General features: G+C 29.3%; 4 protein-coding genes across 6 annotated transcripts; 1 reads left to right on the forward strand and 3 right to left on the reverse strand.

The window, feature by feature from the left end:
* Window positions 1-225: 225 nt before the first annotated feature.
* LOC107167841 (uncharacterized) lies at window positions 226-3,835 on the reverse strand. The gene is made up of 6 exons (XM_089224647.1): window positions 3,675-3,835; window positions 3,203-3,439; window positions 2,402-3,139; window positions 2,203-2,324; window positions 2,021-2,126; window positions 226-354 (listed from the first exon to the last, which is right to left on the reverse strand). Exons 1-6 carry the CDS (start codon window positions 3,690-3,692, stop codon window positions 310-312), a joined length of 1,266 nt encoding a protein of 421 aa, XP_089080773.1. The 5' UTR covers window positions 3,693-3,835; the 3' UTR covers window positions 226-309.
* Window positions 3,836-7,523: 3,688 nt separating this feature from the next.
* Sin3A (SIN3 transcription regulator family member A) lies at window positions 7,524-11,738 on the reverse strand. The gene is made up of 2 exons (XM_015517065.2): window positions 7,674-11,738; window positions 7,524-7,607 (listed from the first exon to the last, which is right to left on the reverse strand). Exon 1 carries the CDS (start codon window positions 11,419-11,421, stop codon window positions 7,843-7,845), a length of 3,579 nt encoding a protein of 1,192 aa, XP_015372551.2. The 5' UTR covers window positions 11,422-11,738; the 3' UTR covers window positions 7,524-7,607; window positions 7,674-7,842.
* A 777-nt stretch (window positions 11,739-12,515) lies between these two features.
* OSCP1 (Organic solute carrier partner 1) lies at window positions 12,516-15,639 on the forward strand. Its single transcript, XM_089224655.1, has 6 exons — window positions 12,516-13,355; window positions 13,539-13,849; window positions 13,917-14,076; window positions 14,903-15,056; window positions 15,116-15,307; window positions 15,478-15,639. Exons 1-6 carry the CDS (start codon window positions 13,133-13,135, stop codon window positions 15,632-15,634), a joined length of 1,197 nt encoding a protein of 398 aa, XP_089080781.1. The 5' UTR covers window positions 12,516-13,132; the 3' UTR covers window positions 15,635-15,639.
* ave (sterile alpha motif domain-containing protein aveugle) lies at window positions 14,476-17,196 on the reverse strand. Of its 3 annotated transcripts, none has more exons than XM_015517062.2 (5): window positions 17,052-17,196; window positions 16,859-16,949; window positions 16,204-16,320; window positions 15,639-15,827; window positions 14,476-15,062 (listed from the first exon to the last, which is right to left on the reverse strand). In XM_015517062.2, the coding sequence occupies exons 2-4, from the start codon at window positions 16,895-16,897 to the stop codon at window positions 15,657-15,659; spliced, it is 327 nt and encodes a 108-aa protein (XP_015372548.1). In that variant the 5' UTR covers window positions 16,898-16,949; window positions 17,052-17,196; the 3' UTR covers window positions 14,476-15,062; window positions 15,639-15,656. The 3 variants fall into 3 exon arrangements, with proteins under 3 accessions (XP_015372548.1, XP_015372550.1, XP_089080780.1); XM_015517064.2 differs by having other exon boundaries at window positions 16,859-16,920; window positions 16,995-17,148; XM_089224654.1 differs by having other exon boundaries at window positions 16,859-17,143.
* Window positions 17,197-17,408: the final 212 nt, after the last annotated feature.

Raw genomic sequence — 17,408 nt, forward strand, 5'->3', positions numbered from 1 at the left:
AGTACACACACACGTTGAATGAATTTACATGCAAGAAGGTACTGAATAGTGTCTCGACTAGTGTCTAGATCAGTGTCTCGACTGTCTCGTGATGTTATCGACTTAAAATAAATAAATCTTATTTCTTCTTAGATTGCGTTTAAAATACACAATCTAGTATTGATGAATTGTTATTGATTAATGTTCCAAGCAGATACTTAATATAAAAATTAGTAAGAATATGAATAGTTTTTTTAATTTTTTAATTTATTATTTATAAGACGATGTACAAGGAGTCAAACAATTAAAAATAAAATTTATTTTTGATCTTTAATCAGCATTATCCTCTTCGTCATCATCTTCAGCATTATTGATCTATAACAAACATTATACAAATTAAGTGTTAGAAAAATTATAGTAGCTATTACAGAATAATTTGATTATCTCTGGATTATAAATTATCAACTTATAATGAAACAAGGATGAGAGTAAGTATGAAAATTCATTGTAATATAAAGAATTTCAAATTGTTCAAATACTATCAAGAACAGACTTACTCTTTTAACATATTAATTGTATATCAAACTGTTCAAATTAAATCAAAAACTTTCCTCGATACGTGTTAATTTAAAGGAGCACAACACACACATTTGTTTGGACAGAAGTCTTAAAGTGCATGCGTAACATTACAAATTTACTCTCAGCAAAACGTTTAGCATTGTTATTTAAAATATTGGAGCGACTATCAATGTATAAAAACTTAATAGTAAGCATATTACCAACGGTCATATTTGGTTTTTAAGATACTTAATTTATTAGTAAGTACATATATAAAATAGCATTATTATAAAAAGTTCATAACTCGCTGAAAATTAAAATGTTGTAAAATGGAGATATATGAATACAGGTTATATTCTTACCATTGATTCATTATTATTTCTCAACTAACAAGCTAATCGTAAACTGCTCATTGTAAAATTGACATAATACGCACTTGTAAGACAAAGACAACTAATACTATAAGGCATAGCATGTTATTAACAGTATATAATATAGATTTGTATTCAATATTTAATTTTAATAAATTATAATATCATCAAATAATTTTACTAATTAGGTTCTTGACATATGAGAATAAAAATATAATCTATATAATCGTTACTAAAATATTTAGAATTCCACATGGCAAATTATGTTAAAATTATTTATACCATTTGAAAAGTTAGATAAATAAATAGAAAGAAATAAGACTTCCATTTTTAGTATAACAACTGAAATTAAATACATCAGCCTTGGTTTATACACCATTATTTATCATTAATCAATATGTGTCACAAACAAATTGGAAGAAAAACTGATATTATAAAATTGAGTTATTTATGGCTATTGGCTAGGGTAAATGATATTAGTAAAAATACAAGTATGAGTGAATATTTGTTGTTAAGACAAATGTATTATTGCACTTGTGTGTAATTTGTACGGCAATATAAGAGTTGTTTTGAAAATGTAGATAAAGATAAACCAAAAACTTATTTAACGTCCTTAATCGTCAAAATATAAAATTTAGATTTTGTTAACATACTAGATGGGCCAAGGGCATAAAAAAAGAATTCATAAAAATAGGGGTACGTACAACATCATCTTACAAAGGTAGAACAAACCAAATGTGCATTCAATAGAATCTAATAAAGGTTGTTGGTTAAATTTTTCAGTTAATTGAAATATTTTCAAACTTTAAGGTAACAAATAATTATCGATGTTCATCCGTTTTTCTCATAATTTTAGGGTAAAGGTTGAACAATAACTTAGAGAAATATAAAAATAATCATAACTCACTTAAATTAACAATAAGTTAATTTACTGAATATTAAAACTAACAAAAAATATGTCCAATTTTGTTTGTTTGTAAAATACAACAATAGGATCTAATTAAGAATTAAACGGTTTACTTAGTAGAAAGTATAACAACCTAGAGATAATTTTTACATCTAACATATTTTTTCACTGTAAATACTACTTAAATTGAATTAAAATTGTTTACCTGGAAGTATCTGAGTTCATAGCTGTCTGGTCCACTGTGGACTACCCTCAACCAATCTCTCAAATTATTCTTCTTCAAGTATTTCTTAGTTAAATATTTTAAGTACCTAGAATTGTAATACAAAATTAAATAAAGTTCAGTAGTAGAAATATTTTAAAGATAATGATATGATTGATACATACCTCTTGGTGAACGGTACGTCAGAATTAACAATAATTTTGGTTTTTGTCTTTTCCAATGAAATAACATTACCAAAGTTATTTGTTTTTCCATTATACTTCATTCGTTCTTGGAGGAACTTTTCCTGTAAGCAAAATTAATCATATAATATACAAAACAAATATATATATATAAATTCTGGTAAATTAAATTTAGTCATACAAAGTTATTGACATCCATAATACTGTCTTCTACTGGATGAGTACAATCGATTGTCATCTTTCTAGTTTCCTTCTTCTTTTTCAAAGCAGTTCCTTTGCCCCTCAGTGTTGCCTTAGGTTTCTTCTGTACATTGTTAGCTTTCTTGGTTAGAGTGAGCTTTTTAGGTGCACCTGGCGCTTTCTTTAAGGTTGGTGGAGCTACTGTCTTCTTAACGGTCACAGCAGCAGTCAAAGGTTTTTTGGCTGGAGCAGGAGCAATTGTAGCAGCGGCAGTTTTTTTCTCAGCTGGTTTCTTATCGGTGGTAGGTTTCTTGTCATCTGTTTTCTTGGCAGCGACTGGAGTTTTCTTGGCAACTTCAGGTTCTTTCTTGATAGTTTTGGCGGGCTCAGGTTTCTTTTCTGCTTTGGCTGGTTCTTTCTTGTCTTTTTTAACAGCTTTTGGAACTTCTTCTGCTGGACGCTTAGTTGCCTTGCTCTTGGGTTCTTCCTTAACCTTTTTAGGTTCTTCTTTCTTTCCCTTGGTTGGTGGTGCTGCTTGTTGTTGAGCCTTCTTGGTTTGTTTTACTTCAGGCTCTTTAGCTTTTGCTGGTTCTGCTTTCTTAGCTTTAGGATCAGCTTTGGCAGCTTTAGGTTTTTCCTTAGCTGGTTCAGCTTTAACATTAGCCTTAGATGGTTGCTGTGGAGCAGGCTTCTTACTGTCCTGGCTTCCCTTTTGTGCAACCTTCTTTGGTGCAGGTGCCTAGGAAAAAAAAAGGTAATACAAATTACAAAATTAGAATTGTGAATAATCAAAAATAATTACAGCTTCTTTTTTAGGTTGTTCTTTAGCTGGTTTCTTGTCTTGTGCTGGTTGAGCCTTGGGAGCTTGTTGTTTGGTGTCCTTTTTCGGTTGTTGTTTGGGTTCAACTACTGGTTCAGGTTTCTTTGGCTGAGCCTTAGGTTCAGCTTTTGGCTTAGGTGCTTCCTGTTTGGCCTTGGCAGGTTGCTGAGCCTGCGGCTTCTTGGCCGCAGGCTTTTTATCACCAGCAGCGGCTTTTGGCTAAAAATTGAATGCTCATAATTATTTTGATATTAAGTTATAATTTGAATTTGGTAATTTTAATAAAGTTGAATAAATTTTATTAAGAAAAATTATTATTTAACTTAAGAAGTAAAAAAATAACACATGACCAATGCTAAACACGAGTACACGCCAGTCATAAGTTAGATACAAATAATTGTATCATAAATTACATTTCTAATATACAGCGTATACAATAAAATAAACACTTTACCTTTGCAGCAGGAGCCATTAGAAATGAAAATATCAACTAGAAATACAAAAATCTACAAATAATTTAACACTCGCCAAATAACGTGGTCGAGTATCACGAACAGAGAGTGAAGAGACGTGAAAAATTAATCGTCGATAGAAGTGATGGGGGCCGGGGATGCTTTCACGCTCATGGGAGAAAAAAAATAATCAAACATGGCATTCTAACCTGTAAATTATACAGGTTGGTACGCGGTACAATAGTTTTTTTTTAATCATTAGGTAGCCATAGACTTTAGTTAGATTAAGTTGTAGACTTGTAGTTGTTAATATACCAGCTGGCAGTCTAATCATTAAACATGGTAATATGGTATGTGCATGATTGCTTGCCATGTAATGTTGTCTATGTAATACCACAGACTATAATAATATAGTCTGTGTTTAAACCATAGAATATTATGTTCTATGGTTTAAACGCACGTGATAATTTTTGTAATCAATTTACAATATAACGAGATTCGAATTCCTGAAACAATTTCATGTCTATTGTCTAATGATTGCAAAATTGAAAATAAAAAATACAATTTATGAATGTTCAAATGCCGTGAATGCTTCAGATTACTATTTCCACATTTTTATGAAATTTAAAACAATTGATAAATTATGATCATAGAAATAAGATTAGATAATATGACATTCACCAGTCAATGAACTGAACGAACCGATATTTGATGGCTGTTCGGCGTTCGCCATTCTGTGTCTCTGTGAAATTCATAGAGTAAATCACGGCACTTGACTGTTCGATGAACACTGAACATACAAAAAACAACATTAAAATGGCTAAAGTGCCTTACACACCAGACTTCATGCTTTAAACCCTAATTAGTTAATAGTTATATTATTATTATAATTGTGTATTTATATTTTATATACATATATTTGCAATTTAATTTTAAGAATCAACTAAAGGAAATTTGTTCTATCTTCTTTTTTATTCTTTTCATTTGTATTAGAGATAACAGTCGACGTTTTGTGTTTATAGTTCTAAAGAAAAAGAAAACTGGTAAAAATAAGAACATACAACATTTAACAATTAACAACAAATTTAATCGTGTCGTACATATTAAATGATTTGTATGGACATGATATAAAATATAATTTAGATTATTGATAAGTTATAAATACATTTGTACAATTAAAATTCTACTTTTTGATAAGTGATAAATACATATTATTTTGTACACTTAAAAATCTAGTTATTTATAAATTTATATACAGTTTTGCAGTTTTAAAATGATAATATGGTTGACAATATAAGGCTAGATGTCTCGTTTTAATAAGTACTTTTACTATTACAAATACATAAATTCTTTTCAAATATTATATATTCTTGTTTTATATAAAAATATAAAATTTATTTTAATTATTCATAAAAAGATGGGAGTAGAAAATCTTCCATTTAAAAAAAATTACAGTAAAAGTAATTATTTTTCTTTGGCCTATTAGATGACAATGGCTGTATTGAATAGTGTGACATGTAGACTGTTTTATTAATAAATTATCCAAAAATTATTCTTTAAACCTTAAAATTTGTTTCAGTATTGAAGCCAAAACACTATGAATATTGTTTTAAATTTAAGTAGAATATATTATAATAAATTGTAAATTACTGTACTATTTTTGTTTTTATTTTGTGATACTTAATCACATTAGAAAAAAATAGAATAATTAAAATACAATACTGAATACAAGTTGTATAAATACGAAATAGTATAAAGAATATAATATGTATTTTGCTTATTGTTAAATGCTAATATTAATATAAAATACTTATAGAAATATGTTTTCTTGTTTAGATCATTTAAAAATTGTTTTTGTTACTAAACATAAGTCTAAAAATTTAAAACCAGTCTTTATTAACCCATTTTCAGACTTTATTAAGTACCTACTGGTATTTATGGGTAAAGTAGGAATTAATTAAAATGCTTGTTTAGTTTCATATTAAAATTGTTTTTAAAGTAATTTCAATATAAGCTGTATATAAAATTCATTAAAATTAATTTTTTTCAAATTAATGTTCCATAATATTCATAAGATGTTTCATTGTTTTACAAGAATTAAGGTTAAGTATAAAAGTAAAATCGAAAAGTATAAAATAAAACTTTAATTAATTCATTCCAAATAAATTAATCAATATATAATATATATAAACAAACTAAAAATAAAAAAAATATAATGCAAACAATTCAATTAAATTTTAAAAAAAAAAACTGTAATAAACATATTACAATTTACAAGCAACCAAGGAAATCAATTCAGTAAATGGCAATTTTATTGACATTTTTATTCATATTTGATATAGATCTATTTTAAATTTTCATGCCTTTAAAATTCATTATAAATACTACTCTCTAAAAAATATTTTCCTATTTATTAAATAAATATTAACATTTCTATGGCATGTATAATACAATTATCAATTCAATCATTTCTACAAGTTAAGAAATTATTTATAATGAAAAATATATAAATTATTTACAGCATTATAGGTTATTAATACAAAAAATTGTAACAAAATAATTACACATTTTTTGTTTACAGATTTAAAAAAAACCTATGCACAATGGAAGAACCCATATTTGAACAAGATTTGCTATTGCTGCATAATATTAAATTTAAAACTATAATTTATATTATACTATGTTTCTACATTCACAGTTTAAAGTATAGAATCTTAATAAAATTGGTTATTTGTTCTAATGGTGAATTTTAATTTCACAATTTTCACAATTGTTCCTTATTGGTGTTCTAGAAAAACATCCATTGGTAACTGATTAAAATATTTATCTATTTTTCTACAGAAAAGTAATAAAAAAAAATATATACATAAATACAGCATTTCTATACATAATATTAATTTTTCAAACAATAGAAGAAATGTACAAATCATTGTTTTTCAGAATTTATAATGTTGAATATAATACCATTTTCCAGAGTTGCAAGAATGGATGGTAATTGGTTTGCTGAAACAAAATTAAATTCATTAATTAACTTTATACTATATAGGTTCAAATTGGTTATTTCATTTTTCAAATAACAAGGACTAATTCAGTATATTATTCCGTATCTAGTAAGTAATAATAAATTAATTTTAGTTTTTCTCAAAATTTAATAAATAGAAGTAATCACAAACATTATTAATGGAATAACAAAAATGATAATCATGAGATTTTACTTAACATGTTGTAACATGAAGTAACAACGAGTAGAATTTAACTGTTTATATCATGTTTTTTCTCGGTTAAAAGTCTAGTTTTGTTGAAAAAATGGAAAAAGCTAAAAATATGTAAATTTTTCACACTGGTTTTTTTATACAATAATATTTTTCTTTCAAACTATTAATTGATTATAATCAACATAACATGAAGTTTTATTAAGAGATGGTTTATCGACAAACTATTCTACAAGATTTGTTTGAAGCTTTAATGTGAGTATAATATTGATTGTATTAAGATAATTAAAATAATTTGGTGATTTGAGATCATTATAAACGATTACTACTATTTATACAATAGACAAGGGGATTAACAAGCTCTATACCTTATTAAAAATATTTATTAAATTACCTTGGTTATTCCTGGAATATTCAACCAATAACATCTTCAAGGAAATTTATATAATATTTTTCTGAAAAACAAAGACAACTTACTGTTAATGTTAAATTATTGCTGTATTAAATTAAATACATGGCTTTAATTGTACTAAAAAATCTATAAAACACAAAATATAATTGAGAATAAAACTATTCCTGACCAAAATAAATTAAAAATCAAGTCAACACAATTTTTCAAACATAGATAAACATACATACTTTTATAAAAAAAATATGTAGCAACTGGCTTTTTTGATTCTCATCAAATGTCAATGAATAATTATGTACAAATGTAAGGCAAAACTGAAACAGAATTGAAAATATTAGCAACATAGTTACAAAAACGTTTAATTTTACTAAAAAAATTACCTATTAAAGTAGAAGTTCAGACGAGACTTTGGAATCAATACAGAGCAAGAAAAAATTAGGCTACATATTGTAGTATAAACAATTTATGTAAAAAAATTAATAATAAATAATAATTAATGTATAGAATACTTGGTTATTTAAAGTTAGATCATTTTAGTAAACTGAAAATTTAATCTTTAGGACTTTGGTTTTCTTCTTGTTTATCATCATTAGTTTCAGATAGTGGTTCGTTATCAAAACTTGTCCATTTACCACTGTCCTGATTATCATCTGTGTCGGTGTCCAGTAACTCAAACGTTAGCTTACAGTTATATTTGTATATTAATATTTTATAGCAATTGTTATCGTTATTCAAAGCAGCTTCAGCTCTGCGTTGATATGCTGCTTCTTGTGCAATTCTTTGACATGCTGTACTGCAAAGACCACCTGTTCCATTCTTTTTACTTTCTTTAATAAATATATTATAGCACTCTTGACAGTATTCATCAGAGACTAAATGCTGCAACTGACGAACCGCATAAACAACAACCTTATCAAGTGTAAATCCTACATATGCATGGATACCAAACATTTCTCTTAACGTGTCTTCATAGGTATTTGAATCCATGTTGCCATCCAGCACATTTTTAATCATATCGAGTAGAGCAGGATAATAGTCTTCTATTAGAATTGATGAATTGGGATTGAGGTGAAGCTTTGAAGCAGCAGTCTCTGACCTAGTAACTTGGTAAATACATTCTTCGTGAAGCAACTGTGAAGCTTTTTTATACATTTGAGTAAGCCGATCACATAGTATATGATGAAGTCTGAGGAACAAATACCAGTTATTATTGCCATAAAATAAAGTGTAACATTCTTCTGTACTAGAATGTTCAGGTGCTTTTAATTTATCATTATCTGTTATTTTAAGCTCGGGTAAATCTTTTTCTTCAGAGATCCGCACAGATGCTTTAGTTGTTTCAGGTGAATTATTATTAGAACAATCATTTTGACCATCACGTTCATCGTCACTTAATTCTTGTCTCGGATGATGAAACATGTCGGGAATGAACCTTCTAATAAGTGACTTTATTTTTTGTTTGTCTTCTTTATTAATGCTTGCTTGTCTCTTGACATGATGTATCAACAAATTAGCAGCATCATCTATAATTGATTTATCAACATATGAAAACACCATATGAGGTCCTGTAATAGTGTCACTATGTTCATTACGCTCGTCATATAAAGCTTCAATTTCATTTAATAATGATTTTGACCTAAGGAATTTCATGTCACTTTGTTTAAAATTAACACCTTGATGGTCTAATGATTTAAGATAGTACTTTTCATTTTGACTTTTCCATATTTCATTAAAAGTGTTTCTTGCTAATTTCCACTCTTCATTTTTGGATTTTAACCTTTTTAAAACTATTGGAACAGCGGTTAATGGGTTTTTTTGAAGTCCTTCAAGTATATCTGATGTTTTATCACCATACAATCTTTTAATAGCTCGCCTATTAGTTGTCATTGAAGTTGTATCACTACCAAAACTACAGTCTTCCATTTTAAATTTTGATAGTTCTTCAGGTGTCATTCTATTAAATCTTCTCGTTAGTTCTTCTAAACAATATATTGCTGCCAAATTAACTTCCATTACGAGATCGAGTTCAAATCTTTCATCTTCACACCTATGCATGTATTCTTCGTATTGAGTTTTTCGACTAGTGGCAAATGATGATTCTTCAGACCACGTAGGGAAAGAAACCCATGTGTCATTCAGTACTTCATAACACATTTTCGTCCTACCACTACATTTAGGAGTTAGATAATCAGAGGGTACAGCACAATAACTTGCACCTAACCTTTTACAGATGCTATAATCTATATCAGTTGGTAGATCACCAGCAGATCTATCTTGGCGATTAGATCCAGGGTCGAGTAACGAAAAATGTGGTAAGCCACAAAGTTTGTTTTCTGTTGGAACTGTGGCAGCACTATTACTTTTTTCACTGGTACCAATAAAATCTTTGAATCTTCTAAATAATTCTGAGTATTTTCCGAGGAAAGGTTGCACTAAATTTAGCAGTTCTGATTTAGATATAATTTCAGTGTAGTATAAAACTAGACATCTCAAGAAATCATCATATGCAGCAGCATTATGAATTGATTTCCTAACGAGATCAAAAAATGCGAAATCTGTTAATGTACCGTATTTATATGCTTCTTGATATGATACGTCTCCCAAACTAGGAAACGGAGATTTTGGTTTTTTAGGCGGTGGTAAATTCTGACTGGAAGAAAACGACGAAGTTCTTTTCAAAGCTACGTTTGGAACACTCGGCAACTCTTTAACAACTTCCTTGGTGATTGGAATAGCTGCTGGATGTTCTTTTTTGATGGGAGGTGGTGGTGGCAAAGGAATTACAGGAGGCGAACTAGTAACAACAGTTGCCTTCTTTGGGGGAACGATGACTGCTTCTGCCGCCTGTTTGGCATCAGGTGATTTAGCATCAGGTAGAAACTGTCCAAATTCTAATAGTAAATCATCTTGGTTCTCAAATAATTTAGCAACTTGCTGATATACTTCAGCTTCAGTTAATGTTTTTTCTGCAACTGGTGCGTTATCTTTATGAGTTTTTTGCTCTTTTTGATAAGTATGTAATATTTCTAGAAATCTTTTATACTTTTCTGGTTGCCCTTGAAAACGATTTTTTATTTTATTCACATAATTTATGGCATGATTAAACTCGACTGGTTGATTTTGTGAGTTGGTTGATTCCTGAGTTGTAGGTATCGACACTTGAGGAATATTAGATGCCACTTGGCTTAAACTAGCGACAGACAAAGGTATTTGGGTTGGGTGAACACTGCTAGTAGGCGCAGTCGGTGTCACACTATTGTGCGTCGTATGGTGATTAATCACTACCGAAGTAGTATTGACCTGGTTTATGGTAGGTAAATGTCCGGCTGGTTTAATTACTACAGGCGGTGTTGTAGTCAAAGTGACTGGTGGAGAAGTAACTATTGGAGTGCTTGACATTATATGTTGAGTAGTCGAATGTATAATTGTCTGGGAAGACGTGATAGCCGGACTTTGAGGTATTGAAACAGAAACATGAAAGCCAAGTTCGTTATTTTTTATTTCTATTTTATAACCCGGAGGTAGGAACGTATTAAAACCCACTATGAGCTCGGGATGCCCTTTGAATAGGTTTGAGACCCGTGTTATCACTCCGGGGGTGTCTATACTCTGTGATTTGAATTCTTTCATTATGTCCAAGAAATCGTTGTACACTTGAGGTTGATTACTAAATTTATATTTCACCTGATCCAAATAGGACAGGGCATCTTCGACCTTGAGCCTCTGAAACTGAGTCTGCTGTTGTTGCTGCTGCTGCTGCTGTTGTTGTTGTTGCTGCTGCTGCTGTTGAATAATGGTCGCGGGCGGCACGACTTTTTGCCTTATCTGTTGAATATTATGTTGCGCCTGTATCGTGTGGAGCGCCGGCATGGCGGAGCCACCAGGTAGCGAACCAGGAACCTTATCGTTGATGGCTAGGACAGGCATTGTGGGCGCGCTGAACGGCTGCACCGTGTTGAACTGTATGTTCGGGTTGTTTATAGCCTGAGTAACGAAATTCGACTGGACGACATTGGAAATGGTCACCAGGTTGGGCCTGGACCTAGGCGGTGAACGAGTAGCGGCGGTGGTGGCGTAAGCACCGACAGTGTCCGCGGACGCCATGTGTTCATCCGAATGCCGTTTCATTTCTCGTCACATTTGTCCGGTTAACTAACATCACGACGAGCATCGGACCGAACCAGCGAGCGGACGTTAACATGGCATTATCGACGGACACGGATATGGCGGTCGGCACTAAAAACGAAACGTTTAGACTCCGTGCGCAGTACTGGCGGTCTGATAGACGGTTTGCGGTAGATACGCGACGGAAACGGACGGTACAACGGTGACAGAACGGTTTTTCGTGCGAGTAACGATACGCGGACCGACCGAAATGCAATGCAACGCAAAGTGTAAACAAACGTTATGCTACCGATCAGCGTTAGTGCGGGAGACGGGCCGCTTGTTGAGGTGAACCCCAGCGGGGAAGGGCGGGCGGGCGGTGGGGACATATGAGAGAAATCTAGCGGTGGCCACGTTGCCGAACCGAACAACGGCCGTTCCGTTCCGGCTGTGCCGAGTGATCCGACTGATTGCCATCCGGCGATTTCCCCGGCGGAACGCGACGCGTTTCTTATCAGCGGCGGTTCGGCAATGTCGCACCAGGTGTTTCACCAACAACTGTTGCAAAATGGCTGACGATAATAAAACGATTATCGCGGTAAAATACGAACGCCTTGGCGACGTCCGCACACAGGACTACAACGGTGACTACTGAGTATTGACTAGTGAGTAGTGAGGGCTGCAGAATATGAAGTAAAGGATATTATTATTTATTTCCCAGAGTTTCTGACTTCCCGACTCCCGTCGTCGTCCTGCAACTCACAATTAATCCGGAAATGGCTCGAGCACAACGCCGCAATTTCTTGTCGTGCCCTCGTTTCTGGATCGCGGATGGTATACACTGTATACAGTATCATTTTTATTGCGATTTTCGGTTGTTGTATTGTTTTATTTTGGTCGGTACACCGGCCGTTTAGTGTAATCGGATTCGGTGTACCGTGAAAAAGACCATCATAATATTATCACATATTTTCATAGTGCACAGCTGCTACGACGACAGCCCACAATGAAAGTGATGACGACGAAATGTTCGATTAGTGTCGTTTGTGATCGCACCGTTTTAAAACTACGATACACACTTGTACGAACAATAATATCCAACATTATTTTATATTTGTATTAACTATTCGATGGATGGTAAAAAACGATATATATAGCTAGCCCAACAATTACAATATAATATTAACATGTATATTGCATATTTTGAAAAATCGAATTTTGCATAATGCTTCTATAATATTTTATCACTCGTTGAGATTTTAGATCATATTATTACAATAACTTATATAAAATACCACCTACTTACTTTTATTTGAGTTATAATATGATATAATATACGAGTTTACGATGTGTTAATTCTGATAGATAAAATGTCAGCAATCAACTTAACTGGTTAACTGCCGGCTTTAAATATCTTTAACGTATGTTATAATAACCAGACGTTTGAACGTTTGATATTCGTTATGATTTAAATGTTGACATGATTCAATTTATGGAAAAATATTTACTAAATATTATACTATTATAGGGTCAAGGTTACAGTTACGTACCTATATAGAACTAGTAACTACCTAACTTATATTTGTTCACAGGTTATGCGGTCATAATTTCTTTATCACCGTCTTATAGGTTAAAATTTTACAACAACAATAATAATAATAACAATTGTTTAGAACTTACAAGAGCCGGTACCTATTTACCTACTCCCTATTATATATTTATATGTTTTGTCTCCATGGTACCTATGAACAATAACAAATTAAAGTTGGGACATTGTGTACGTAGTACTTACCTAAATATAATAACAAATAAATTTACATTGGCTAAATTTACTGATATATTTAATATGGCTTTACAAACGTATTCAATTTTGTATTTAAATTTAGTGTGTGAAATGATTTATGTTGTGGCAGAAAGATTAAAAACACAAAAGATTCAAATTGATAAATCTAAATTAGGTACCTGTTATAATACCTTTTTACCAATGATTACAAACATTAATCAAAATAATAGATATTTAAAATATATATATAATATATATAATTATTAGTGTTGTATACAATAAAAAATAAAAAACTTGCACAAATATGTCAAATTTTCACTAATATAAAATTTAATAATTGATATGATTTATATTGCAGTTCTAAATGACATAATTGCTGCATCACTTAACTGTCCGTTTTTGTTTGTACCTACATCTATAATCAACAAAGATATTTTAAATAAAAGTATATGTTGTGCAGTTCATTCTTCAATTATGCGACTAAATGATTCTAGTATGGAAAAGTTAATGGGTTTGATCGAAACCTCAGTTAAAATGCAAATGTTCTCAAGTAATGGTCCGAGACAAGTATTATTAGTAACATTGAATCATTTAGATTCTATCCGTGATCTGGCTGGTTCTTATCAATTGAAACAAAATATAGATGTCATACAACACAATTTCTATCAAGTAATTGTTTTATACATTAATATAATGCTTGAAATTTAAAAAGTATAATAATTTGTTATTAATGAAGACTTTTGAGAAAATGACAAATGGAGAAATAATGAGATTACGATATGCAATGTTGAACTATTTGCAAGATATACATGTTAAAGTTACCATATTTATTAAAGAAGGTCTACAGCGGTATAATGGGTCATTTGTTTCAGTAGGAAAATGGGTGATTCCACATGGTTAAGTATATATTTTGTAGTTTAGAATATTTAGATCATAGATATTATGTTCATGTAGTCATTTTTATTGTAGTATTAACACTATTAACTCTTAACTATTAATAATAATTAATAAAATATTTAAAAAACCTTATATTAACACGTTCCGTCATGTATTTGAAGCATTTAATATTATTTAAGAATGATGTTTGTAATTTTTATCATTGTATTAATGTGTACCTATCAAACTATTATTATAGTTAGTGCTTTACACAATACATGTCAAAGATATTTTATGTCCAAGAACAATTTTAAATGATTGATTTCTTATATTTTTTTTAAATCTTTATCTTTTCAAATATTTAACTTACTTTTATAAATTCTAAAATAAAATTTTTATATAATATAAATAATAAAACATTTAAAAAATATAATTTATTTATTATAATAACAATGTATAACTATTATTTTTATTTACCAGGAACAATTTAATATAAAGTAAATTTAGTACAAAACTACCGAAAAATATTTTAACAAATTATATAGCTTCCCAATTTGTTACAAATAAAGTTAGAACCTAGAATTTGGTTTTATGTTTAATTAAAATTATTGAATTATAAATAATTTCAATAGTAAACTATTTTATAATAACAATGCACAATTGAAATTACACATACAGTTTTTATGTAAATAAACAAAAATTATCTGTAATATTTAAATTTAAGTTATAATAATTTGTATTCTTATATATCTATATTTAAAATAGTAATTTGATAATAAAATGATTTTAAATAGTTAATAATTATTATCAAAATATTTAAGATATTATATTAATAATGTATTGCAGGATGTGAAGCTCCAGGTGTTATAAGAGTGTTCAATAAAAATAGTACTCTTATTGATATCAGTACATTTCATCCAATATCATTTTACAAAGTAGAAACCGAAATAGGTTCAATCAAGCCTAATAGTCCTCGGATCACTACTCTCGGGCTTTCAATGTACCACTAAAAAATAAAAACATTAATATAATATAATAAATAATATTTACCATTTTTAGATTTAATATTAATAAAAATATTAATCAACCATCTGAAGAAACATCAGATCCTTTATTTAATGGCCAGACCAGTCGTGATGGATATAAACAAGAGATGGATCTTTTTGTTACCCAATTGATGGGAAATGAAAGTGAAGAAATCACTGATTTGGATCTTGAAATATTAGAAACGTCATTAAATACAAATGAAAAGTAATGGGGATAAAATATTAATCCAACAATTTGAATTTAATGAGTATAGTTTTAAAATTGCATTATTTAAATTTATGCATATTTTCCAATATAATTAAATTAAATGTAACCACAAAATAAATGTTAATGAATTAAATAAATATATAAACATGTAAACAATTATATTTCAGAAAAACAGAAGAAAAAATGTCAGAACACAATATTTTAGATTTTACTCAAATTACTAGCAATTCATCTTTACAAAATATAAGAACGGAAATGGATGATTCAGTTTCAAGACAAACTGAAAATATACTAAACATGATGCAGTTATTAGATTTAGAATAATTACTTGTTGATATTTGAAATCTTAATCATAAAGATTATTACGTTCTAAATCTCTAAACTCTAAAATATAAGTTTTAAGGCGTAGTTTAAGTATTTCACGACAAATGTCTTGACTATGATCTGGATTTATAATTCCCATACGATACAGTTGATTTTCATTTATTCTTATTAAGGCGCGTCCAATTATTTCATGCTGAAAATAAATGATAATATCATAATTCACCATAATATATTATATTTATAAAAATATAATTAGTAGTATTTTGTTAAGTATCACTTGAATGTTAATGTTATTTTTTTAAGTATTCATGTAATTAATCATGTTATATTAGGTATTATTATTTGTTTTTAAACAATACAGTAAAATATCTTTTATTAGTTTAATGTTTAATTAATCAGTTTATGCAATTTAAATCTTTAAATTATGAAAATGTATAAGTTTACTATATGATCCTCTTTTTAATAATAAAATTAGAAACAGGTATGCTTACAATTTAATTCTTAAGGAAAAATAAATATTAGATTAGATCTTAAACAAAGAAATTTTTAAGTATGTACTAATTAGGTACCTGCAAGAACTTTTCTCCATATAAGACATAATAATCATAGCAATGACGACGAAACCATTTTTGAACATCTTGTACAGTCCATTGGTAAACGACTTTAGGCCGAGCTGCTCGACTATTCTGAAATTAAAATAAAATGTATACATATTATATATTCAATAATTTTAATAGATAGGTGTTTAACTTTTTATAAGCCATAAATCACAAAGTATTGACCTAAATGGCTAAATAATTTTCAAATAAAAATGTTATTGTCTTCAAAATAAAATTCATATAGATAAGTATTTTGCTTATATCAGATTTTAAGACTAAACAATAACATAATTCCTGTAAGCTATGGTGTAAAGTTTGAATTTAATATTCAAGTATTTAAAAATAATTACATAATCATACTTTTTTATAAAAAAATTTAATGGATAATATTCAGAAATGTCTGATGTCTTAAAATAATTTTAATGTCAAAACCAACTAAAAACGTATTTCAAATTCAAATTATAACAAACAAGTGTTAATAAGTAATATAGGTAAGTAGGTATTTGATTAAGTAATTTTTAAATAAGTAGTATAGATAAAAGTGAAATTGCTTTTTAAATAAAATAAATTAATGATTCCAATATAATTATATAAATAATAACATAATTAAATATTGAAATCTTACCCTTGGTTTGACAACATTTTGGTTATCTTCTAAAATCATTGTTTTCGCTTGGTATCTATGCGCTTAAAACGTATTCATACTTATTGCATACCTGAAATTTGAATATCTAATATATACCTAGTACAGTAGTACTTACTTCGACAAACGTTACAATGTTGTCACAATATACAAAATAGGTCACTGTAATAATTACATTCCATAAATAAAGAAGTTTAGAAATTCAAAACTTAAAAATAACTTATTTTATAGAGAGCTCTGACCTAAACGCTTAACAGTTAAATGTTTTAAGGGTATTCTTTTATTTCTTTAATCTACAATATAGGATGTAATGGTAGGTAGTTCCACTAGTTCATATCAATATCAGCGATTATAATAAATTGATAACGTTTTCCGAGACCTTGGCACATAGAGTAATATAATTATTTATTACTCTATGCCTTATTGCCTTAGCAGCTGCTGCTGCTTACACGGATTTCATGACCACTCTCTGACTTACTTCTTATATCTCATGACAGCATTGCATTGTACAAAATATGTGCATGTGGCATGT

This window comes from Diuraphis noxia, unplaced genomic scaffold (genome assembly GCF_037042655.1).
Source record: "Diuraphis noxia isolate RWA-SAM2 unplaced genomic scaffold, SU_Dnox_SAM2 contig0003, whole genome shotgun sequence".
NCBI classification, from domain to species: domain Eukaryota; kingdom Metazoa; phylum Arthropoda; class Insecta; order Hemiptera; family Aphididae; genus Diuraphis; species Diuraphis noxia.